General features: G+C 38.2%; 1 protein-coding gene across 1 annotated transcript in view; it reads left to right on the top strand.

Moving 5' to 3' along the window:
- Positions 1-6058: 6058 nt before the first annotated feature.
- The window catches only part of itga6a (integrin, alpha 6a), a 28222-nt gene continuing 8604 nt past the window's right edge, over positions 6059-25676 (top strand). The window contains exons 1-11 of the mRNA XM_066685996.1: positions 6059-6290; positions 14939-15066; positions 15424-15503; positions 16316-16577; positions 17144-17275; positions 17530-17743; positions 18586-18779; positions 20018-20112; positions 21666-21793; positions 21876-21965; positions 22588-22649. Coding sequence (XP_066542093.1) covers positions 6109-6290; positions 14939-15066; positions 15424-15503; positions 16316-16577; positions 17144-17275; positions 17530-17743; positions 18586-18779; positions 20018-20112; positions 21666-21793; positions 21876-21965; positions 22588-22649 — 1567 coding nt within the window. The 5' untranslated portion in view covers positions 6059-6108. The remainder of the gene's footprint in view (positions 6291-14938; positions 15067-15423; positions 15504-16315; positions 16578-17143; positions 17276-17529; positions 17744-18585; positions 18780-20017; positions 20113-21665; positions 21794-21875; positions 21966-22587; positions 22650-25676) is intronic.

The raw sequence follows: 25676 nt of genomic DNA, 5'->3' as shown, positions 1-25676 counted from the left end.
TGATGCAAGGTGAAGGTCCTTCATAGTCATGCCGTAGAACCACCTCAAGCAGGGGAATGGAAGAGTTAATAGAACAGGTTTTTTGTTTGTTTGTTTGTTTATTTTTTTTATAGACTGTCCCAGGTGGGAGATATGTGCTTAGTTTTGAGTGTAACCTTTTCGTAGTTTTTCTTATTAAGTCGCACTGTAGAAAAACCAGCAGCATGCAACAGTTTGGTGTACATATTAATACATAAAGCCCATACAAAATACAGTAGATATCAGTAGCTAAATATATGTTTATATATATGAATTACTGTAAACTTAATGTAATAATTTTGACAAGTAATAGTACACATAATTGTAACACTGTATTAACTTCTCAAAAAAACACACTGTTTCTGGTGCTCATTAAAGAAGCCACCACTACACACAGGTTACTTTTACAGTTTGTGGCCATGAATATTTAAATGTTTTACTAATTTCAGTCCAGGATGATGGTCTTTTCTTTTTTCCCTGTTCCACCTCAGTTGCTTTAACTTGTCAGTTAATAATCAAGCTCAAAATGAGTGCTACAAGAGGGAAAATGTGACAATGTACAGTGCTGTAGTTGTGTCTGCTTTCTCAGTTTGGTCATAATATTTGAAGGATATCAATATGTTTGTATAAGAAAACGTTTTAGAAGGTGTTAGAACTGAATGCATTATTGTACAACCGTACATCCTAGAGCACTAAAGCAGCTGAATGCCAAGGAGCAAAATGAAACAAATCTCAGAGCAAGATTCTCCATCTGTGGAGATCCACCTGGAGTCGTCTTTTGTAAACTCTTTCTCAGGTTACCTCACTCCATTCAGTTGAAGAGTCCCAGGTGAATTAGAGAGGCCTCTCTAATATCTCGTATTACAAGGCCACCTGGGATCCACTCTGGCTGTTGGTAAATCTCGGTTTGTTAATATAGATACATTGTGGAGTGTGCTTAAGACCAGAATACGTTCAGACAGTAATCAATATAAGAATCATGAGTGCTTATTCAAGTTACATGTGTATGTGTGTGCTGCTGTCTGTGCAGAATGTGAGCAGGTTGTGTTACATCTCTTCAAACAAAAAAGCAGATATTTGGTAACAAATGTTTGACATTTCAGGGCGGCACGGTTCTGTCTGTGTGAACGTCTGTGATGAGTTTGGTGTGTTCTCCATGTGTCCGCATGGGTTTCCTCCATGTTCCTTTTCCTCCCACAGTTAAAAAAAACACATTGGTAAGTGGATTGGCAACTCAAAATTCTACATATGTGTGAGTGTGTGTTACCCTGCAAAAGACTGCCATGTGCCCAGTGATTCAGGGTGGGCTCCAGACCCACCACAACCCTGAACTGGATAAGTGGTTACAAACAATGAATGGATATTGTTCCTTTTTTACTTCACACTAATCCCTCTTTCAATACAGTTTATTACAAATCCATTTTTAGAATAGTTGGGACATTTTGTAAAACAGAACTTATTTACCTGACAAATTTACAAAGAAACATTTCCTAGTGTTCTTATTGACCAACTCCATTGTGTTTTATAAATATAAACAAATATTGAATTTGATGCATGTAACACAGGCCACGCTCCTGAAATTATAAGCAGGTGAATATAGAAGGTGTAAAAGGAGGATTCACCAAAGGCTCAGACATTGCAAGCAAAAATTGGTGAATGTTTACCACCTCATGGTAGAATTTTAGACAGTCCAAACTGAATTTTTTCAACCTACCATGTGAAATGATTCAGAAAATCTGGAGGAATAACAGTTCATATAGGATAAGTCTGAACAACAATGTGGAAGGAACTTGACCTTCAAGCCTTCAGATGGCACTGCATGAGGAAGTGTAATGTTACAATGATACATCTAACCACATGAATGGGCAGAAATAACATTTGCAAAACTTTAATAATTTGTATCCTCAGTTCCCAGCTCTTTCCCAGCTTTTTTTGAGTATGTTACACACCCTAAATAAAAAATAATTTGCATATATTTACAAATTATAGTCATGTTTTTCACTGAAAACTCTGCATATCATTGCTTTGTGCTTTTGCCTGTTAAATCAATCTTTAAGAGAATTAATATAACAGCAATTCAAATTTCCCAAGATTTGTTGAATTTAATAAGTGTTCCCACTGTAGGAAATAATCTATTATAAAATGTATCCATGCGTTTGCATTCTAGCCTTTTTCTGACAGATGCATATAAGCCACTCTGACACATTCAGTTCAGATTTTAAAAAAAATTGTTTAAATTCAAATATATTCTAATTAACATTGCCATAAGAGTAACTGGGAAACTACTGGGATAGCTTTCTGTGTGTCATACGTGCATCTGTGTTCATTTGGTAGAGAGCAATCTGTGGTGATTCTATGAAGCTATCATTGCATTTTTGATAGAATATTAGAATTGTTATAATTTAACATAGTTCAGGTACTATTTCAGACTTTAAAAACTTCTACAGTTAAGTGCATTGTGCTCTTGTGTGTTTAAACCTGCAAACCCGATGTGTTGTACTACAGCCATCATACCAGAACAGACATCACATCGAATTTTTTAAGAGCTATTATCAGACATATCAATATTTTATGCAGGGTGTTAGCTATTGATGGTGGGTGTGTATACGGAGTGCAGAACCCCCCTGGTATTTGATCTGAAATGTCTTGCATTTATTGTCTATCACTGTCATCTTTTGTTATTCAGTAAATCAGCCTCTCTCTGTGTGCAGCAAACATCTGTCTCCTTCAAACTATAGACATGTAAATGCATAGACTGTGGCCATCACAATGACATTATGGCTCTTTGTGGTAATTGTAAAGTTAAAGGCCTGTCACACGGGAACTATAGAAGCTGCAGAGCACATTGAAGCCCACACAGGTGCTTCTTAGTACTGTGTTGTTTATTTTAGGAGACATGGCTCTAAGCAAAAGGTTTGTTTACAAGATTTATGCCACATCACCTGCAAACAACACTTCTCCACTCTCTCTCTCTCTTTCTATCTTTTTCTCTCTCAGAAACACAGACACAGAGACAGACACAGACACACACACACACACACACACACACACACACACACACACACACACACACACACTTTCACTTCCTTTCTGATGCTAAAGATAGTGAACATACAGTGGGATATGTATTAAACCTTCTAGTCTGCTGTCTGTTTCCTCCTATAATGATAGATTGATTGATTGATTGATTGATTGATTGATTGATTGATTGATTAGAATTAATTATGTCAGAACTCCCATTGTGTGATTCTCTACATTGTAATCAGTCAAAGTTACATCTTACTTTGACTGACATATTACATAAATTTGCTGTGTAGTCAAAATCACACATTGACAAAATTTTCTACATTTTTTAAGTACATCACTTGTCCTTCACACTGAACAATTCAAGATTGAAAAGATGAGCAGAAATATTTCAGTATTAGTTTATGAGAGTGAGGATATTAGAACCACTGGAGCACCCGGAGGAAACCCACGCAGACACAGGGAGAACACAACAAACTCCTCTGTGTGCTGTGTGACTGCAACACTACCTGCTGCACCACCGTGCCGCCCCCTAATTATTAATATAAACCTCAAACATATTTACTGCTATTTGTATGTATAAGACTCTAAGATTTTAATAATTTATTCAAGCAATATGTCTTACTTTTTGTGATAGCCAAAGGAATCCTAAAGTTCTTCTTCTTTCTTCTTTTCTTACATTATGATGTAAGTGATCAATGGTCTTCATTTTCATTACTGTTTTAACAGACTAAAAACAGCCGAGGTCTGAACTGTCAGTCCAAGCATTTCCTATCTTTTTGTAATTCGCCAGGAATTTCAGTGCCCACACTGTGAGTCATGTTGGTCCACACAAGTTTGTCATTCACCATGCTGCCCTCTGATCTACTGGACGAGACTGTGGGCAGTTGAGGCCATTCACTGATGTGTAACTTGACATGTCATTGTTAGACGGGCCTTTCTTTCAGCAATATGTGATTTATTACGTTTATTTAAGTGCCATAAGATGTACTCTGAAGCCAAACATTTGTGGACACTTGCTCCTCCAACTTTAATAAGTAGTGGTCTATATAAGAAATTCTTTTCACTTGCTACATTATCAGTCTCTACTCTTCTGAAAATATTTTAGACTGATTGGAATTGTTGGAGGATTTGACAGCAGCCGCAAGAATGTTAGTGAGGTCATATCCTAATGATGGATAATTAGTTCTGGATCACAGTAGCCACTACAACACTTCGTGATATTATTGAATGGTGCTTCATCTCTCTAGATATGAAAGTACAACTGCTCCACAGGCCTACTAGAGGCTTTAAGGGTGATAATGTAGCCCAAAGAGGGGTGTTGTCCAAAGATGTTTGCTGTGCTGTTTGTGGAGTTTGAGGCTTATGTGTCCAGCTGGTTGCCTTTAGAATGAACCTTTGTAGAGGTCCTGGGCAAATATTGCCTTTAACTTCCGAGTTCACCCCTTTAATATACATCACTCACAACTGTTTAATGTCTCATCTGAGTAGATCATTTGAACAGTATTCTAAACTCTTTAAAATAAATGTGGTGCATACAGCTTTGGGTTGATGCCATTAGAAAAGGATTTTTTGATTGCTTGAAGAACATCTCCTTCATGTAACCATAGATAATTATATGAGAAACACTGCTTACTCAAAAATGCTATTCTGAGATGAATAGTGTATTTTAATTCAGCGGGTTTCTGTTCTATTTTTAAAAGTGAAATTAATGCCAGTTATGACTAATGGACCATATGTTCTACATCTACATATATCTACAGAAAAAAAAGTTATGAATAATGAATAAAAGTTTAGGAACCTCAAAGGTACTCTAGGGAACTCAAATATTCAAATGAACAAGAAGATGTTCAAACCTTCAAATCTTAAGCTCTGCAGCTGGATTGAGGGAGGAAACTCCTCGCAGACTGTCACCCCAAGCAGGAATATGACTGCGACCCTGGAGCTGTGTGACTGCGACATTACCTGCTGCACCACTGTGCGTCCCCATATGATTTCTTTTTTCCAGGTAGGCTCTGGACCCACCATGATGCTGAACTGGAAAAGCAGTTACAGATAATGGATGGATGGATGGAATAGAGAATTTTCAAATCCAACATTCAATCGTAGGTTCCATGCTGGAATTTTAAAATGGCTGACTAGTATGACATTACACTTGGCAAGTCAGGGTCAGGTGCATTAGTAGTTGCAGTTTAATACTGTGTTCATCATTTTGAATTTGTACTACACTTCTTAAATCAGTTCACTATAATAGTGCACTATTTAATGGTTCATGTAGGGAATAGTAAGTAGGGAGCCTCAAACACAGCAACAGTGTCATACAAGCTGGCCATTTTAAAAACCTGGCCTGGAACCTGCATCAAAGGCTGGGATATGATGACTTCTGCTTTACAACTAAACAGCCATCCTCTGAAGATGAGTGTTTCACAGATTTTCATAATGAATGGACCAATAAAAATGCTCCAAAATTACTCTGAATAAAACATCTTTACACTGACTTCCACTGAAAATTAAGAACATTTTTTCTTCTATAAATAACTATTTTGGAGATAAATGTTTACCTCTGGGTAGTGGTGATATGCAGTTATTCTCACTTGAAAGCTTGGGGACTATTTCCTTAGGTTTATGATGTAAGAAACCCTTATTCCTTGTTTGAGGAAATGCTCAGCAAATGCGTTGACTGTTTTTGATAAATCCAGGAAGTTATTTATAATCATTGATTCAATTGAGGAAACGTCATAAACCTCTCTCTCTCTAGTTTTGTTCTACTTTGACATGTCAAGGGCTCCACAGGAGGCTGTAAATGGGTTTAAGGTAAAGCCGATAGAAATTTGAATCGCTAACCGCAAGCCAACTTTACTGCGGTAAGACAGCGATGGGGGAGGGCTGAGGGGGAGCAGCAGCAGCAGCAGGAGGAGGGGGAGGAGGAGGAGGGGCGAGCTTTTCTAACTTGTCAGCTCTGGGGTGAGCGGAGTGAGGCGTGAAGAGGGTAGTGTGTGTTCAGTGAAGGGTCCGGCAGCTGCTGAAACGGTGATTTGGGTGATATTTACGGTACGCTTGGACGTTATGGGGGTCTGCGGTGCGTGTGTTTGGCTGAGCGCGTGGATGTGCCCTCTGCTACTGTGGACAGGTGCACGCGCCTTTAACCTGGACACCCAGAGCGTGCTGAGAAAGAACGGGGATTCAGGCAGTCTGTTCGGCTTTTCACTCGCCCTGCACCGCCAGCTCCAGCCCAGTGATAAGAGGATGTGAGTAGCACCTTTACTGTGGAAATCTCTGTGATTACAGGGGGTGGGGATGTGTTTAATAAATGGGAGACACTTCTCCCCTATCTTCAAGTACACCTGCTGTCCTCTCGCGTACAAAACATAAAATGCGCCTCGTAACTAATAAGTAACTACCTCTAAACTACTAGGGTAACGTGCGTAAAATAGAAGCAGAATGTCCAGCTTATCCTAAGTCTGTTTAGAGCTCCAGGCTCGTCGAATAACAGCGGGGTTGGAAGTGGCCCATGTTGGGACAGCCCTGTGTTGGGGGAAGTGGTGCTTGAAAACCCTGCTACAACTCAACAATGCCGAGCACAAAGCCCATTCTGAATGGATCAGTTCAGACAGAAGTCTCCACATGCACGAGCAGCGTTGATTATTCTCTTTACCATGCCTAGTAATGAAATGCAGATAATAACATGTTGATAATAGCATACAAATAGAAAGTGTAGCAAAACCTACATCTTTTGTTCTGAACCTGAAGGGTTTTGCTCCAAAACACTCTAATGGACCACTTCCATTCATTCCTGATTTATTTGAAAGTGATATTTATACACACGAATATCAGTGCTGTAGTTAAACGGTTTGCCATTGTTGTTATTTTAAATGTAAGTAAAAAAGAATCTTAATGTTAGATGTTGGAACTTTGTATTAAGTCGCTAGAGTTTTTTTGTTCTGATGTTGGATGTTCATGTCTGGACTTAAAACTCTACCCCAAACTCCTCCCAAACTACATCAACCCAGAGAACGCTGGTCCACTGTTCCACAGCCTAATGCTGTGGTTTTTTGCACTTCTAGCTGGTCTGTGTTTGTTCTGGAGTTTTAAAAGTGTCTTGCAGTGAAATGCAGACGCGATATTGGCTTATGATGGGCAAACCATAGTAAAAGCTACTTTTTCAGCAAGCACAGGTGTTCATTTATGATTGAAGGCTTCATTTTAAAAACACATGTAGACTGCTTCTTTTTCCCTCCTGTTATACATTGTTGGGAGTGGGCTTTAAAACCACATTTATTAGGAAGCTAAATACTTTTTCACTGGTCACCAGTTGTTATTCTTTTTAAATATTGTTAGAAACTTTTTCAATCTACAGAGACTCATTTTCCAGAGCATGTTTTGAGCATAGCCTTAGACTACACTGTAAATCACATCTTAACTTAGGCTTAATCAGGGTCTGGGAATCAGGTTCTAATTGTCTAGAGGTTTGTAGACAGACCTGCTTCAGCATGTCTTCTAAATCAGGGGTATTAAACAGGAGCCCCCTCTTTGTTGGCATAAGTAATAGCTCTTTTGGAAAGGCTTAACACTAGACGCTGGAAGATTTCTATAAGGATTTGATTGTGTTAGGTCAGGTACAGCTGCCACTTCAAATCATCCTTAAGCTTTTCAAAAGAGCTTCATCACTCCAGAGAATAGTTCCACTGCTCCACAGCCCAATGCTGTGGGCTGTTATGCCCCTCTAGTGAACACATGGTACTGGTATGGTGGACGTAGGCTCACTAGAAGCTGCTCCAGAGTGTTCCAATCTATTGGAATGAGATTATGCAAACTGTATGGACTCAATGGCCTCACAGATTAGAATAGGTTTTTAAATGCATTTGGTAATTATCTCTTTTTAAAGTCCAATTTGATATCTCAGACATAACACAGCTTCAGCAACGTGTCTGTTAGACTGCCGACTGTATTTTGCAGAATACTGAGGTTAAAAAGTATAAACGTTTGTACAGGGAAGGCATATTCAGCACCTCCAGAAACTCAGGCTATTTAGTAAATGTACATTTGGGAGAGAAATGCAGATGTATATGGAGCTGCTGGAGTGAAAGTTGGTTAGAGTGCATGAGCAGTCATGCGTCAGATAGAACTGAATAAATGAATAAGCAGGAGGATAGAGAATGAGTCTACGGAACAAATGTGACTGGACGTGGGTCACAAATCACATGCTGTGATATCATGTGTGAGTGAGTAACTAAAAGTGTGAAAAGTCATAACGTTAACTCATACTGAGTAATGATGTGTAATCATATTAATTCTGTCAGCTCATTGAAATTAATATTTTATATATTATATATGGTGAGATTTCAGTTGCCAAAATTTAACTGACAAAATATTTTAAAATTAAAACATGAACAAGGATTTCGTTAATGCTTTTAGTCTCTACTCATTGTCTATTTGTTCTTGTTAAATCAGTTTTCCGTATGAAAGCATTTATTGTTTACAACATTTTACTGTAATAGTGTTTGTTCTGAGATGTTCTTCTCCAAAAACACTGTTGTGGATATAGATAATGTGCAAGAAATGTTAGCTTATTGAATGTGAGAGTTGGTGTTGATATGTCAGTATGATAGCACTGTCACAACCTCCAAACTATTAATATTTTCGAGATTGGGGTCTTTGGCCCAGTCTGAACAGCAAGTTCTGAACCTGGAGTCGGGTTCCCTTAATGCTTTTGTCTCTCATTGAGGTCATTATTTTCATTGGCAAAATGGAGATTTGGAATTCCTGTGAAGCCTGGCATTTATCTTACTCTTTCTCAGGAAGAATAAGAAAGAGGAAAACAGCACAGGAAAAGATGTCACACAAAGCAGGGCATCTATTGACAAAAGGTCCTAGTCCTTGCATACCGGAGAGAGAGGACTGAAGTGATGACAAATGACTGAATTAAACACAATGTTCAGACAAAGCCATACTTTCCCACATCTCTGGGGCTATGCATAGAAAGTGTTGAGAGTGATTCTGATAATGGCTATATCTTTTTGGGGTTTGGAGATCTCTTTTGTGGAAGTGCGAAAATCTTATGCGTCATACGGAAAAACAATTTGCAGTGTCAGCTGTTGACTATTTCAGGCTTTACTGAAATAGTGATGTGGTATTTAATGTGATTAATGTGATACACTGCAGCACAGGTACAATATTTTAGTGTGTTTATTTCCTTGTGACTGAGTGTTCTTACTTTTCATTTTAACCAAACATCATGCAGCTTAAATCCTGTGAGTTCTTGTTCAGTGGCTGCTAGCTGTAGAGTGTGGGGCTTTAGAATCACAGTCCACTGGATTAGAGTTCTTGTACTTTGGAGGATCATGTATTAATGCCTGCAGGAGGTGAATAATTATTGTGTAACTATATCTCTGGGACTCCATACCTTCTACTTTCCTGCTGCTACATGACTGGTTTGCTGTCCACCTATTTATGCAGCTTCCAGTACAGTGGAAATGGGATGGTCTAAGCTACTTTTACTGTGTCATATTTTAGGATCATCCTGAAAAGAGCAAAAACAACATTTCTGCTGCTGTGACTATCAGAGAAGAATATGGGGTTGGCGCGTGTTTACTCTCAAACCAGAGAATAGAGGTTATACATACACAAAGCCATCTGTGCTAATGTAACCTGATAGACAGAAGATAGCTGGAAGCTGGCTTTTGCCAAAGTGGTGCAAATTTGAACTCTACACTAACTGCACGAGTGAGAGACTGATCACTGTTAATGCTACACAATAACTCTATTGTATCCCACTGTGTTGTTAGCACCTTTTTAGGCTCATGGTACCCTGGAGCATAGTCAGAATGAAGAGGCTCTGTAATTTCCTGGTTTATTTCAAATGTCAGGTGCATTGTAAGTAGTAAACATAGGTTAGCAAAGGCTGTGAGCACTTTTTAAAAACAGGTTCTTTGAGAAATGCAATAGACGTGCAGCTTAGGTTCAGTAAAGATTGTTTTTTGTATGGATTACTATTAAAAAGTCTGACTAAACTTCAACATAATTTAAATGATGTAAAGCAGTTTAAGGGTCCTTCCTAGAACTTTTCATGCAGTTGGTCTTTAAACTTCCATACTTTTTGATCACACTCACTGTTATCTTGTCAACAGACATGGTACTTGAAAGAACCATCCTTTGAAAAGTTCTTTCAGGAACCAACAGTGATTAATTTATAGCATTGCACAAAGAAACTTTTCTGGCAGTGTACTTCCAGAACAGAAGGACATGACTACACAGCTTCTCCACAGAGTAGTCACCACCGTATCTTATTGAAATAAGCCACATTAACGGTTTATAAGACGTTTCTGTATTTTCAGATCCTGAACAACTGCAGTGACTCTTCTCTTATCATCTTTGGAACTAAATGAAACTGAAAAGTTGCGATTATGTATGGTTATGAACAGGCCTTCAGGAACTCCTCTAGCAAGACCACAAGCAGCTGCTGCTACACTGGCACTGGTTGTTTTGGCCCGCGGTTAGGCCTGGTAAGGGGTAGAGATTTTCGGGTACAGTGACAGGCATCAGCCAGCTGCTGTGACCCATCTGGCTGTAATGACACAGCTGTGGACAATGTAACAAGAGTCTTTGTGTATGAACATTCACAGGCCAATTCACAAACACACACAAATGTGCTAAACCAACCTAAAGAGTTTACAGAACCTGAAGGAGACAAAATATGAAATGTATAGCCCCCTCTAATATAACACACCACAGTTTTAGAAAAATCATATGTCCTTTAGAATTAGTGTATTCAGCTGCTTTAATGTGCACATGCTGCTGTCACAGAAATTCGGTTGTGCACAGTTTGTATACTCTTCATAGAAAAGCATGAAATGGCATGCTCTGCAGCTGTACATGAATGTAAACTCTGGTTGACAGGTATAGAACCACTAGCACTGGGCTGGGTTGGGGTAGAGCTGTATTCCCTAGAGTGGTAGAGCTTTATCCAATACACTGTTAGAAAAACCGTCACTGTGGTACCCTAGAGGGAACATATTCAGTACATTTAGTTAGGGAATTTAATAGTACCTTATTCTGTTATAATTGTAGTGTCGCAGTCACACAGCTCCAGGGACCTGGAGGTTGTGGGTTCGATTCCCGCTCCAGGTGACTGTCTGTGAGGAGTTGGTGTGTTCTCCCCGTGTCCGTGTGGGTTTCCTCCTGGCTCTGGTTTCCTCCCACAGTCCAAAAACACACGTTGGTAGGTGGATTGGTGACTCAAAAGTGTGAGTGAATGTGTCTGTGTTGCCCTGTGAAGGACTGGCGACCCCTCCAGGGTGTATTCCCGCCTTGCACCCAATGATTCCAGGTAGGCTCTGGACCCCCTGTGACCCTGAACTGGATAAGCGGTTACAGATAATGAATGAATGAATGAAAATTGTGTGGATTTCAGATGCCCCATTTCTGCTACAGAACCTACATTATGTTATTTTATTTTACACAGTTCTTTAATGAAATCTTACAGATATTCATTTCTCCTTTTGGAGAAGAGAATGTAATGTACCATTAGAGAACACAAAATGACTCTTAAACCACTGCTGTACATTTTTAAAGGAACATTTACACTGCTTGTACCTTTAGTGACAATAATGTACCTCTATCATACATTTTTCCTAAGTGTTTAGCTTTGGGATGAGTTGGTGTGATGGCGGTGATTCAAAACTAATCAGCCATCATCAGCGCAGATTCTACTAGTGTTCTTGTGTCTGAGTGCAATTAAAATCCTACAGAAGTGTTGTGAAATGTAATGCAAAACCTTGTTAGAAAACTAGGAGCTGCTACAGAAGTAAAATGTGACATACTGTCTATAAGAGCACTTGATTTTAATATTAATGTTGGATGAGCAGGTGTTCATATATAGTTTACATGTAGTGTATATGTGTGTATTGTGTGGAATGTATTTGATGGCAGTGTTACACCAGGTAATTTAGCCTCTATTAGTTACTGACAGTAAAAATAAATAGTTAAAAAATAACATGGGTGGCAAAATGTCTTGAATTCCATTAGGTAGTACAAACAACCCAGTTTTTTTTCAAGCATTTTTAAACAAACTCTTGATTACAGTCATTAATTTCTTTCCTCAGCATTAGCCCTAGTCACATGTTTAGTGTGGTGGTCGGGCACACTGGCAAATTCTCTACATTCAGCTTGGATGAGTTGTCCAATATGCGTTAACATTGTGTTCTTACCCTTCAGTTCTGAGCTGGTATCAGTCAGTGAAGAAGTATTTTTGGTTACCTTTTAAGGCGATTGCCTTACAATCCACATATTTCATTGCACAGAAAGGAGGCCTAAAAGAAGGGGCCATGGACTAGATAGAGTCCTGGCCCGAAACGAGCCTATATGGTAAATGCTGGACAATGACCATTATCCTGTGATCAGCATGAAGCCCCTCATTCATCCTTATGACCGAGTGACCCAGTAACTATCCTATGAAGTGCTGTGTGGTTCCCACAGCCTGGCTGCCCACTCATTTGGACAAACCCATGGCACAAAGCAGATTAAGGGGCTTTGAGTTCACAGATGAAAAGATGAGATTTCTATCTCCACTATAATGGCTGGCCTGTTTCCAGTGTGTTGAGTAGTTTGCTGGACCTAAGTGTTGAAGCTGTGGTGGGTAAACGCCAATGTTGTCTCTCAGTAACGTGCTAAATTCAACAACCATTTCTGAGAGTTGCAGTATGGTGTGTTCTCTCCTGCCAAACCAAACCTGGAGATCAGCAGGACTGAATGATTTTATGTTGTAATGCTGTGTTGCAGTGACAACCTAGAAATCATGTACTGCAGTAAATACAGGTCAGTGCTTGGTCTGTTCAGCCTGGTGGAAATATTGAATCTTTGGATTAAGATTTTTGTTGTTGTTCTTCTAATGTAGCTCAGTGAAAAACACAGTTTTTTCATTCTATTTTTCATTTGATGGCCAAACATAGAATGATTTGTATATTCTTGTAGTGTTCACTATGCTCCAGTGTATTCTTGATGCTGGAGGCATAATGTTCAAGCAGTTAGCAGTGCATTTTCTTAATTTTGTTTTTATCACGCAGTAGTGTGGTAATGCTAGTGGCGTCTAAGGAATATCTGTTAGCAGTAGCTTCCCTAAGGCTCATACTTAATATTTGCTTTATTTCTCTCTCTCTCTCTCTCTCTCTCTCTCTCTCTCTCTCTCTCTCTCTCTCTCTCTCTCTCTCTCTCTCTCTCTCTCACTCTCACTCTCACGTGTGTGTCTTTGTGTCTGTTTCTGCTTGTTGCCCCAATGCACTAGTCCTGACAGCCCTGCCTGGAAAAAATGAGTCTTTAACCATTTTTTTCCTCTCGTACTTTATGCAACAATAATTTCTCTGTGCCCTGTTGGTCCAGTGAATTTTTTTAAGGACTTTTACAGTCATTTTAGAAGTGTGTCATGCCTAAGGCTATTCCAAAAAAGGTTTTATGAGGGTAACTGACATTCAGCAGTTTACTTAACTCACTGATATGACCTCTTTAATTTTTTTTGAATAGCAAAGAGACACTGAAGCAGATAAAATAGTGAAATAAAATATGAAAACCTTGAAACCAAGTTATATTTTATTTTTCTTATCCTGATTGGAAATGGAAGTTGCCATTTTACACCATGGGAGCTTTTTATTTGAAATGAACAAGTAGAAAAGGCCCTTATTGTTGTTTTAAATTTAACATGCAGTAATTTTAATGATGATATTTGCTGTGAAGATAAAGGTTTTGGTATGTCAGTGATTGCATGCATGTTTAAAATTGTGATCGAATGGAAGTGTTTGAGGGTGCTGTACACGTATAATGGTGTTACGTAGCTTAAGTGTTAATAGGATACTCGCCAAAAAATCTCTATTTTTATGGCCGTATTTTTGCTTGATGAATATTTTAGTGTGAGAAATCATTTACAAAATCTTCATAGTAATTTTAGATTTTAATGCAATACTCGCTTTATCACTTAACTGTTATCTTATTACCTCTCCTGTCATCAATTTACCCCCTGAAATGACATATTTAAAAGGTATTTCCAAGAAAAAATTGTAATAATAATTTCAAGTAAAGCTAAATACTGGCCCTTGTCAGGCCCACTTTTATAATATTCATGGCCCAGATCTAGTTTTCCATGACCAAATCAGCCATATATGCCAGCAGTGGGCCAGATCTGTTTTGTGCAATGTAGGCCAATTGTCCCCACCTTTATCTCCATCCACCACCACAGGTAAAGTTTTTATGGAAAGCCCCACCCTACAAATTGAGGGGACTGGCTCCTTACATTTTTGTCATAAGAAAACTCTGGCTGTCTGAACCCATGTCTTAGGAACATTGCAGTTTAAAAGCAGAAATGTTCAGTCATAGTGTTGATTGCTTATATTGTGCATATTACATCTTCTAGCATATACAGCACCACATGGATATGTTAACATTTTAAACCTTTTCATTCATTGGAAGGGGTCTTTCATGCTAATAGGTCTTTGGTAACCCTAGTCCAGAGCTTATATAACAGCCGTAGTTAGTAGTTAGAGGTGTTTGTACATTGTCATGTTTTAGTGACAGTGGTCTGCATAAATTATTGACCCAGTCCAGCTGGCTGATGGAACAGGAGACAGACAGACAGCTGGAGCGAAAGTGAGCTTTCATCTCTCCTCATCTTTTAACAGCTCCACACGTTATTGTGATAGAGTACACATTACATTCAAATATCAAGATATGCTTTAAAACAGGCTGCCATTGTCACTATGCTCTGTATTTGGAAACGAATGTGACATTTATGCTTATATTATGTGTAACATAATGAGTGTAGTTCACATGTAACATTTTAATGAGCTTTCCTTTTTGATTATAATTATTATTATAATTATGAATGTTTTATACATTGTTTTTTCATCCTTAGGCTTTTAATTGGAGCTCCTAGGGCTAAAGCTTTAGCCAATCAAGGGGCTAATATCACTGGGGGTCTGTACAGTTGTGATATCACCACTCAAACGGATGACTGTGATCGGATTGAGTTTGACAATGATGGTTAGTGCTTCAGAGAAACTCTCACAAAAATCTATTTCAGCTTTTCACAATACATTATGGCTTCTTCTTCAAATAATCATAATAATTATATAGTTGAAAATACCATCTGCTTGTTACAAACAGGTCTAGAAATTGTCCAAATGTATAATAAGGTGATTTTTCCTTCTCCTGTAAAGTTACTTTTTTGAAAATATTTTAGTGGTAAATGTTTTATGGTGGCTTAATGTTTATAGATTAATTGATAATTGTTTCATGTGTTCTTTATATTTTTTCCATTGCCATTAAAGTCTTAATAATGTATTGTACTTGTAGTGCCAGACAGTAAAAAAATATGTTTTTTTAATGAATTATCTTTAGCTGATGTGTTTGTGGAGAATAAGGAGAATCAGTGGATGGGAGTGACTGTGCAGAGTCAGGGGCCTGGAGGAAAAATTGTGGTAAGACTCATTAGGCTATTACTATTAAAGTGCAAAATTTCATCAAAAATGTTATACAGATAAAACATTAATTAAATGCGACATGCATGATTTTAATCAAAAAACACTTTTTGACTATGTTTTCTCACCATTTGTTAGCTCTCCAGTCTGTTTGAGTGCTTGAAACTAGTCTAATTTGTTTATGAAACCCCAGTATTTGTAAATGGCAAAATATACAAAGGGTCTCTGTCCGGCATGCTAGGCTTTCTCTGTCTGTTCCCAGCAAAAAAAAAAAAAAACGGCATATGGAGGTTTTTAGACAACTAATAGACTTCTAATGTTGAATAACATGATCCGAGATGAGGATATTGTTCTATTCCTGCTCCATAAGTGATTAATATTGACTTATTTTTGCTGTAGATGGAACTAAACCAAATTTGGGAGAGTGCTATATGCATGAAAGTAAACAAAGACTGAAAGTGTTACAAAACTAAACAGCTCAAGTTACAAATGAGTTTCTGTGGTAATTCAAACCTACAGACAAGTTATAATTCAACCACGTACAAACAAGAGTTGTTTTTTTCCCCTCAAACATACTGTTCCACCTTAAAAATGCCTCTGACCGTAAATAAGCCAGAGAACAGCATTTCCCTACAATTGTAGACATTACCTTTAATGCTATATTCAGTATCGAGCTATTGTGTTCATTGAGTCATTTACAAACTGCATTCAACTCCATTCATCCCACATTCCAATCGGTTTTCTTGAACAGCTGTATCACAGTGTGTTTACATTAGAGATACCTGTGGTTTTCTTTTTTGCCTTTGTGTTAGACCTGTGCCCACCGCTACCAGAGACGTCTGTTTGTGAATACGCCACAGGAGTCGCAGGACATCACAGGACGCTGCTATGTGCTCAGTCAGGACCTGAGCATTGATATCCAATCAGATGAGGATGGTGGCAACTGGAAATTCTGTGAAGGTCGTGCCAGAGGTCATGAAAGGTTTGGTGTCTGTCAGCAGGGTCTGGCTGCCACCTTTACCAAAGATTACCATTATGTCATCTTTGGAGCACCAGGAGCTTACAATTGGAAAGGTAGGCAAGCGAAGTTGCCATGTTTTTAAGCAGCAACACATGTTCAGGCTGAAATTTAGGAATTATACATTAATTTAGCTGGTTCCTGAATTGTCAAGCTATCAGAGTGAGTTTTGCAGATGCTATTATTATTTTATATAGCAGTGGTTCTAACCCCATGTTCAGGCAGTCCCTCCATTAAACACAGAATTAAACACTGAACTCAACGCTTGATAGTCAGATGGGTATAACAACTAAAGTGTAAGACCAATGTAAACACCAAGCAACCATAAAGGATTACACATATCTTGGTGTAAGAACTGCCCGGCAGTAATCAATCAGTCCACAGCTGGTTATTTTACATTCCTGTAATTGATTTTGTCACAGTCTGATTATATCAAATTCACATTTCTAACCCTTTCAAACTAAAACATACTTCATTTCATGAGCACATACACTGCAAACTAATGGGTTTATAATAAGTTATTGTTTATTATAACTTGTTAATTTTCTTCTGTGATTTGACAGAGCATAATTTTATGTTTAGTTTCTGTGCATCCTTCTGCTCTGACCTCTGTGTCTTTTAGGTGTTGTGCGAATGGAACAGAAGAATAACACCCTGCTGGAAATGGGCTTTTATGATGATGGACCATATGAGGTTGGGGATGAAAGTCGTCTGGAGCCAAATCTGGTGCCTGTACCTGCTAATAGTTATTTGGGTGGGTATTAACTGAATCTGCTGAACTTTGATTGTGCTTTTGTGTGTGTGTGTGTGTGTGTGTGTGTATGTATATGTGTGCTAGTGCAAGTGTGTGCATGCCTCTGGTTTAAATCAATTTCTCTGTGTTGAATCAACATTGAAAATTTCCATAGGGAAGGAAAAGACAGAAAATGATTATAAAATGTTAATTAAAAGCAAAACTTTGAAAACTATGTGAAAATAATGAAAAATATTTTGGATCCTATTCCAAAGGTTTCTCCCTGGATTCTGGCCACAGCATTACTGAGAAGGGCAAACTGATTGTGGTGTCTGGAGCACCAAGGGCCAATCACAGTGGAGCAGTGATCCTACTAAAGAAAGAGGGGGAGATGTCCACTATGCTGTCCCCACAACATATTTTTGAGGGTCCTGGACTTGCCTCGTCATTTGGATATGATGTAGCTGTGGTGGATCTGAATGCAGACGGGTATGGAAAATATCTGGAATTATTTTAAAAATGCTTGCTATTTCATGCTTCTGTAATGACATTCTGACATTGAAAACATAGTGAAGCCAGCTAGTGCCAACAAACTGACAAGAACTGATTAGAACATTTTTCTTCTTGCTTAGACGTAAACATTTTGAGATGACTGCAAAAATCGTTCATGCACGGCACATACAAATATATAAAATAAATATATACATGCATACATACAAAGATACAATAAGTCAATCAAAGAATAGCAAAAAATTAAGCGTTTAATTAAGAGGAATTTTGCCAGTTGATAACCTTACTATGGGAACTTTTTCCTCTGTTGTCTTTAATTGTTGAAGCCTTACTGAGAGTTATTCCAGAAAAATAAACTATCAATGCTGATGGCTAGAGACAGTTAATAAGTCACTGGAAATAACAGTTCCAAGCTAGTTTGTGTATTCTAAATCCCTACCAGATGAAAACTTGGTCTGCGGGACTTCTCCTTAATGGAACACTAGTACAATTTAGTGGAGCATCACAACGATTTTGAAGCTGTAATTTTAAGGTAAAAATATTACTTAGTGTTCCTTTAAGGCACGTCTTGGTGTGGTGTGAAGTGTAAGTAATTTGTCTTGAGAAAGGAAGTCTTCTTTAGAAAACAACTTCATGTGTGGGAAGAAACACACTTCATTTCATGTGTGAAGCAGGTCTTTCTGCAATATTTGTTGTTAATAGCATTAAAAGATCACGTTTTGCCATTTTGGTCTTGACCCATGTTTTTCTGCATGGGGATGTAGGCTGGAGAATGTGAATGTGGATGAGATGTCATGGTGTTTGTGTAAACGTTCCTCCAGGTGGCAAGACATTGTGGTGGGAGCACCTCAGTTCTTCCAGAGAGACGGAGAGGTGGGAGGAGCAGTGTATGTCTACATTAATAAGGCTGGGAAGTGGAGTAGCGTAGTGCCTATCCGCCTCAATGGAACTAAAGACTCAATGTTTGGACTGGCAGTGGAGAATGTTGGAGACATTAATCTGGATTCTTATGAAGGTGGGGCATTTTGGATGGGATGAGTGTGTTTGTTTGTTTGATATACAAAACCATGGAGACAGAGGAAATAAAAAGAGAAAAGCGTTGGGAAGCAAAACCATAGTGCTAAGTTTAACTGGATACAGCATAATATCGCCTGTTTTTTCCTAGTAGCAATCATTAATATCAATAATCAAACCTTATTGGCCAATCATTTAAAGTATGATGCTTTGTTTATACTGAAAGCACTTTAGTATTTCACAGGAAGAAATGCACAGCTAACAACATAACATCACACAATGTGTGTGTGTGTTAATAAAGTCTAGATTTGTTGCAAGACTGCACAAGCATAAGAGTCTCATTTTTCTGCTCTGACATCCAGTCCAGGGTTTTTGTCTGTTATCAGCTTGATGGGTTTAAAGGAACACTAGGTAAGATTTGGAAATTTTCCTCCTGGGCTCCCCTAAAGTTGCAGAGTGTAGTTCACTTTTAAAACACTGTCCTGGGATCAAGGGGTAGGGGAAGGAAGGTTTTTTACTACCTCCTTCAAATATTAAATAGTGCATTTTTTGCAGTGCTGAGTAGCAACGTCAGGCGCTCTATTCTCCCTATCAAAGGTCAGTGGAACATTACAATGATTCAGAAGCTGTAATTATAAGGTAAAAATATGATATAGTGTTCCTTTAAGTTACTGTGCTGAAAATGTTCTGCCACCCATATAATACCTGCTCCGTGGTGACCTTGGGGAGGAGATTGACCATTGACGAACAGGTGGAACGACTAATTATGTGTAAAGAACAACAGATGGACTACAGCCTGTAGTTGTAAAGCTATAAAGTGTGCCTGTGAACTGTGGAGCTAATGGACACTGAGTGCAGGACCAAGTGGGCCATTTTAATGTTTTGGCTGATCAGTGTATTTAAAATATATCATCACTGTCCACTGAAAAACACGTATCTCCAGAATAGCAACTTTACAGGAGATGGAAATGTGAAGGACAGCTGATGGGTTCAAATGATGTAGTAAACTAAAGAAAATGATAAAATTAGAGGCATGTTTTTCAATGGACAAAGACGACATGTGGATATTGTTTGCTATATTATCTTGTTTACTGTTGTTTGCTATATTATCTGTGTTGCTGTTTCACACAGCATCATTCTGTGTATGCATTGCACTGCTTTTAAAAATTAACACTCCATGTTTGAGTGGCAGTTTGTGTGTACATTTCATTTTGTGATACTCCTCTTTTTCCCTGGCAGATATTGCTGTAGGTGCTCCCTATGCAGATGGAGGGTCAGGTAGAGTGTACATCTATCATGGATCTGCAGATGGCATTAACACCAAACCAGCTCAGGTCAGGAAATCTCACTCTTAGTTATTCTCTTTCTCTCCTGCTCTTCTTTGCTTGCTCGCTCCAACACTGCGTCATTCTCTCTCTGAATCTGTAACCTCTAGATCTCCCTGTATCTCTATTGTGCTGTGTATAGGCTATTGTAATAGATAACATCCTTGAGAGCAAAAGAGTATTACTATGATTAGGAACAGGGAGATGGACAGACTAACAATTTTGAACAATTTTGTAACAGACTACAAAGGTATTTGAAGGCTTGTGCCACCATTGTGTTATTTTAAACTAATGATGTGTCTCATAAGGGCACTCTCTGTTCAGTGAGTAAATATGTCATGTACACACATTGGCTGCTTTATTTGAAACACCTACCCTCCAATGTCCATCAGCTCCACTGACCATACAGGACCACTTTTCTACAGTTACAGGTTGTAGTCCATCTCTTGCTGTGCATACTTTACTCTTCCATTCACTGTGTTCTTCACTAGTCAGGACACCCACAGGGCAGGTATTATTTGTTACAAGGCAGTGGATTATTTTCAGAGCTGCAGTGACACTGCTGTGGTGGTGGTCTGTAAGTGTGTGTTGTGCTGGTACGAGTGGATGAGAAACAGAATGTTAAAATGCCAGGTTTTTATGTAAAACTATTTATTTCCACCTTTAATGTGACCTATATTTTCTGCAATTTAATTGAAAAACAAACTGAAATTATTTACAGGGTAAAAATAAAATTAAATAAAATAGAATTGTTGAATAATTGTGCACACCCTCTTATAATTGGCGGTGTTCAGAATTAACCAATCACTGTGTGTGTGTGTGAGAAATGTGCTTAATTTGTGTCATGTTATGCTAACACAGATATGTGTTGTAAAAATCAGACATTGACAGCTACACAAAAAATTCACAATGTTAAATTAACACTATTAGTGTTAAACTCTCAGTGTTATGTTAACACTAATAATGTTGATTTAACACTGGTGAATTTACTGTGTAGCTGTTCTTTAAATAGATCAGGGCACCCACTCACACATGATTGTTATTGAAAGCACCTGATTCTAATTTTTAAAAATTTCTTCAGTAAATAAACCATCAAGTATATTGTTGTCTCGTTTCTTTAGTTGTCTTTTCTTTACCTACTCCTTCAGATTCAGATTCAGATTAATTTATTTGTCACATACAAAGTTATACAAGTACAACATTGCAGCGAAATTACATTCCGTCTGTCCACTCACCCAAACAGGGGTTAGGTGTGCGCAACAGCAGCAGGTGCCTGCGCCATCTTACAGTTAGAAAACAAACAGCTGGATTACAACAGGGAAGTGGTGGTAAAAGAAAGAAGGTCACAGACTGTGCCTTGAGGAAGTACAGTGTGTGATCTTGAAAAAAACAACAACTATAGCACACAAGCAATACACACAGATAGTTTCAGTGACGTGGACAAAAGCAGTAGTACTCCTAGGACTGGTGTAAAAATCTAAAATTATTTTTAAGACATATTCATGCAGATAAATGTCCTTTTGTAATCAAATTCCTCACTGATGTCTTTTTACATGTTTTAGATTCTGGAGGGCAGGAACCATAGCATAAAAATGTTTGGGTATTCATTGGCTGGGAATATGGATTTGGATGACAACTCCTACCCAGATCTGGCAGTTGGATCTCTGTCTGATTCTGTATTTGTTTACAGGTATTCATAAATTCTTCATGTTCAGTAACTGCATTTCTTACTGCTCTGCAACTCAAATGTAACTAATTTTCATCAAATTAAGGGCCAGACCGGTCATCAGCATGAAGTGTGAGATAATGGTCACACCAAAGGAAATCGACCTGACCAAGAAAACCTGTGGCAACAATATTTGGTAAGATAATTATACATTGGAATTATATATTAAATATGTTTAGTTTGGATGAGATTTTATGTATTTAAATCTCATTCTTAATGGCCTCCAGCCATAGCTCTGTATTAATACATTGGAAGAAATTGTTTGTTTATATAAAATATTTTCTTTTTTTGTTGTTTGATCGTCTCATGTTTTATGTCACATATAGTTGCTGTCCAAACAAATCCATTTTTCCAATCTTTAGTTTACTACATCATTTGAACACAGCAGCTGTCCATATTTTGTGTAAAGTGAATGATAAATGGACCAATATAAATGCTCCAAAATTACTTGGGATAAAATCCTTTTACACTGACTTCCATAGAAAGTTAAGAAGTTTTTTGCTTCTCCTGTAAAGGCACTATTTTTGGGGATTTGATTGTAATTGGACAGTGACGACGTGTATTTTGCTATTAATTTTAGAAACCTACACAAGTCTGTATTCCCAGTAGTCTTTCTCAATTGTGGAGAAGACGAGAGATTTAAATTTCAATTTTAATCTAGATTCAAACCAGACATTTCTGTTTTCAGTCATTTTAAATGTATATGTTTTTATTCATAGTACTTTATTTATTTATGTATATATTTATTTTATTTACAGCCTATTAGTTGAAGCTTGCTTTACCTACAAAGCAAATCCTGTCTCTTACAATCCTAAACTGAGTAAGTATGACACTTCTAATTACCCACTAATTGACCACTAACTTAAATACATGTATGTTAGAAATATAGAAGTCATTTACAGCTTTGTTTAGTTATTGACCAGTTATTAACTACTGAACAACATGAAAAATCGCACAGATTGGAACTTGGCAGAACAAGGCCGAAGGAGCTTAAAACATAATGATGTATCCTTACAAACAAAAATGAGATGTCTAGATTGTGTGTTTTTATCTATGTGAGAATCCTGGAAGATACAAAACCAGAACAGAGAAAACTCTTTAAAATGGTCTTTAATACAAACCCCATTTCCAGAAAAGCTGGGACTTTTTCTAAAAATGCCATGTGATTTGTACAGAATGAGGCCAAATATTATCCTGCTGAAATAGACATGGAGTTCCTGGGAAAAGATGTCTTGATGGCAGCATCCCTCTCCAAAATCCTAACATAAGTCTCTGCATTAATAGTATTTTCACATATATGTGGATCGCCCATGCTCTGGGAGCAAATGAACGATCATGACATCAAATATGCTGTTTTTTGCACTTTTCATTTGTAACAGTCTGGATGGTCTTTTAGAATACAACAAGTAGAATACAACATACATTTTCCCTGGACACATCTGACAACACCACTGGTCCACTGTCTTTTGGTGTGTGTCAGATTACTGTAGGCCCAAGCAATTCTGTGCAAAACTAATATATGGTTTAACTTTCTACAATTCAGGTTGCATTTCTTGAAGCAGCAGCAGATGGTTTTAAGTGACAATGAGCAAGTTTTTTTAAATGACGCTACCTGAGGGCTCAATAATCATGCATACTGAGCAGCGATTTCTGTGCTTTTGGGGTATTTAGAGAAACACTGTTTGGGTTATTATTTATTATAATATGTAGACAGACAGGCTTACAGTCTGTGCTCCATAAAGTGAGATGTGAAAGAAGCAGTAAGTGAAGTGAACAGAATTTTTTTTTAAACACAAAATATAACCACTAACCCCGTCAGTGCAGCCCCTGACTGCGATGCCCACAGCTTTAGTTTATTGTACGAGTCTGAACCGTAACGTGATGGCAGGCGCAGCAGGTAGTGTCGCAGTCACACAGCTCCAGGGACCTGGAGGTTGTGGGTTCAATTCCCGCTCCGGGTGACTGTCTGTGAGGAGTTTGGTATGTTCTCCCTGTGTCTGCGTGGGTTTCCTCCGGGTGACTGTGAGGAGTTTGGTGTGTTCTCCCTGTGTCTGCGTGGGTTTCCTCCGGGTGACTGTCTGTGAGGAGTTTGGTATGTTCTCCGTGTCTGTGTGGGTTTCCTCCGGGTGACTGTCTGTGAGGAGTTTGGTGTGTTCTCCCTGTGTCTGCATGGGTTTCCTCTGGGTGCTCCGATTTCCTCCCACAGTCCAAAAACACACGTTGGTAGGTGGATTGGTGACTCAAAAGTGTCCTTATGTGTGAGTGAATGTGTGTGTTGCCCTGTGAAGGACTGGCGTCCCCTCCAGGGTGTATTCCTGCCTCGTGCCTAATGATTCCTTGTAGGCTCTGGACCCACCATGACCCTGAATTGGATAAGCGCTTACAGATAATGGATGGATGGATGGATGGAAACTACATGCCCTCTTCTGAATAAGTGGTTCTTGCACCGATTCAGGATTTAAATGTTAATCACAGTCTGGTCCTGATGTGGCAGAGAACTGAGTATTTCTTCCTGAAATCTATACCATAGTATGATTTCAGCGACACATTGGATTCCTCAATTTCACTGTGGTTGTGTCTCCCCCATAAGTGTAGCAAATAATTCTGTGATTTTTCTCAGAATTATTCAGAGATTATTCTTTTTTTTTCCCCAGTGCAGTGGCTCTAAAACTCCATCATGGATATTATACTTATCCTGGCACCTTAAAATGAATTCTACATTAAATTAACTGTCCCTATAATGTCCCTGTCTACCTTAAATTTCCTGCTAAATGTAAGGACCAAGGGCAGGATGGCCCATAAGCTCCTCAATGTACAGACAGTACTGCAGGACTAAAGAAGGGAAGGGAGCCATGATCATTTTCTCTCTGGTGTGTGTGAAATATGCCCATAGTGATATCATCATCTGAACATTCCGTAATGCATGGCTATGGGGTGGATTTGTACAATAATTGTATGAAGACCGTAACTCAGATTGGTCTGAAGTTTGATGTGATGAGGCCTAGTGTGCCCAGGTGTCAACATCTGAAATCTGACTGAGTTAGAGCAGTTTGAAATTTGGAGCAATGCATTGCTATGGGAAAATTTCCCATTTTGGAAGCTTGTATTCCGAAATCAATAAGTCGGATCACTCCAAAATGTACAAGCAATGTAATTGGCTATAGGTCCTACAACACTGTGAAGTTCCAGGGCTCTACATTACAAACATATAATGTTTAATGCATGATAATATTAACTGTCTTTTTAGGCAGGTTTACTTTCAACTAGTGCATCAATGGTTTTTCAGTTTGGTTAATGAAGGATTGCAATAAGCATTCAATTAACTTTTTTTTTTTCTTTATTTTTGTCTTGAAATGACACTCAGATAAATCACTACACCTTCTCCCTGCATACACCATGTGCATGGGGTTCCCAAATGTCTGAAATCAAAATAAGGAACGCAGGGTCCAGGGGACCAGTATGCATTTGTAAATCCTATTCGACTGTAGTAAATCAGATAAAACTTGTTGTCAGACATTAACTAAGCCAACTGCCATCAGAGTGTCAGTGCCTGTCAGTAGCTCTTTTGAACAATGGCAAAGCAGAATCTGTCCATGTATTTTTCAAATATTGTATTGCCAGTTTAAAATAACTATTATTTTAAATTGTTCATTAGTTCCAGTAAGATCTGAAGTAAAATAATCTTTTTGGTCTATGAGTCTAAAAGTCAGTCCCGTCCTCATTATATTATTATTTATAATTAATTGCTTATTTAGGACTTATATTTGTCTTACACTCATAATAGTTTGATAATGTTATTGATAAACTATATGACATTATCTAATATGATTTGTGTGTTAAGAATAAC

This window comes from Hoplias malabaricus, chromosome 12 (genome assembly GCF_029633855.1).
Source record: "Hoplias malabaricus isolate fHopMal1 chromosome 12, fHopMal1.hap1, whole genome shotgun sequence".
Taxonomy (NCBI): Eukaryota; Metazoa; Chordata; class Actinopteri; order Characiformes; family Erythrinidae; genus Hoplias; species Hoplias malabaricus.
The sequence above is the reverse complement of the archived record's forward strand: the minus strand, read 5'-3'. Positions and strand labels throughout refer to the sequence as shown.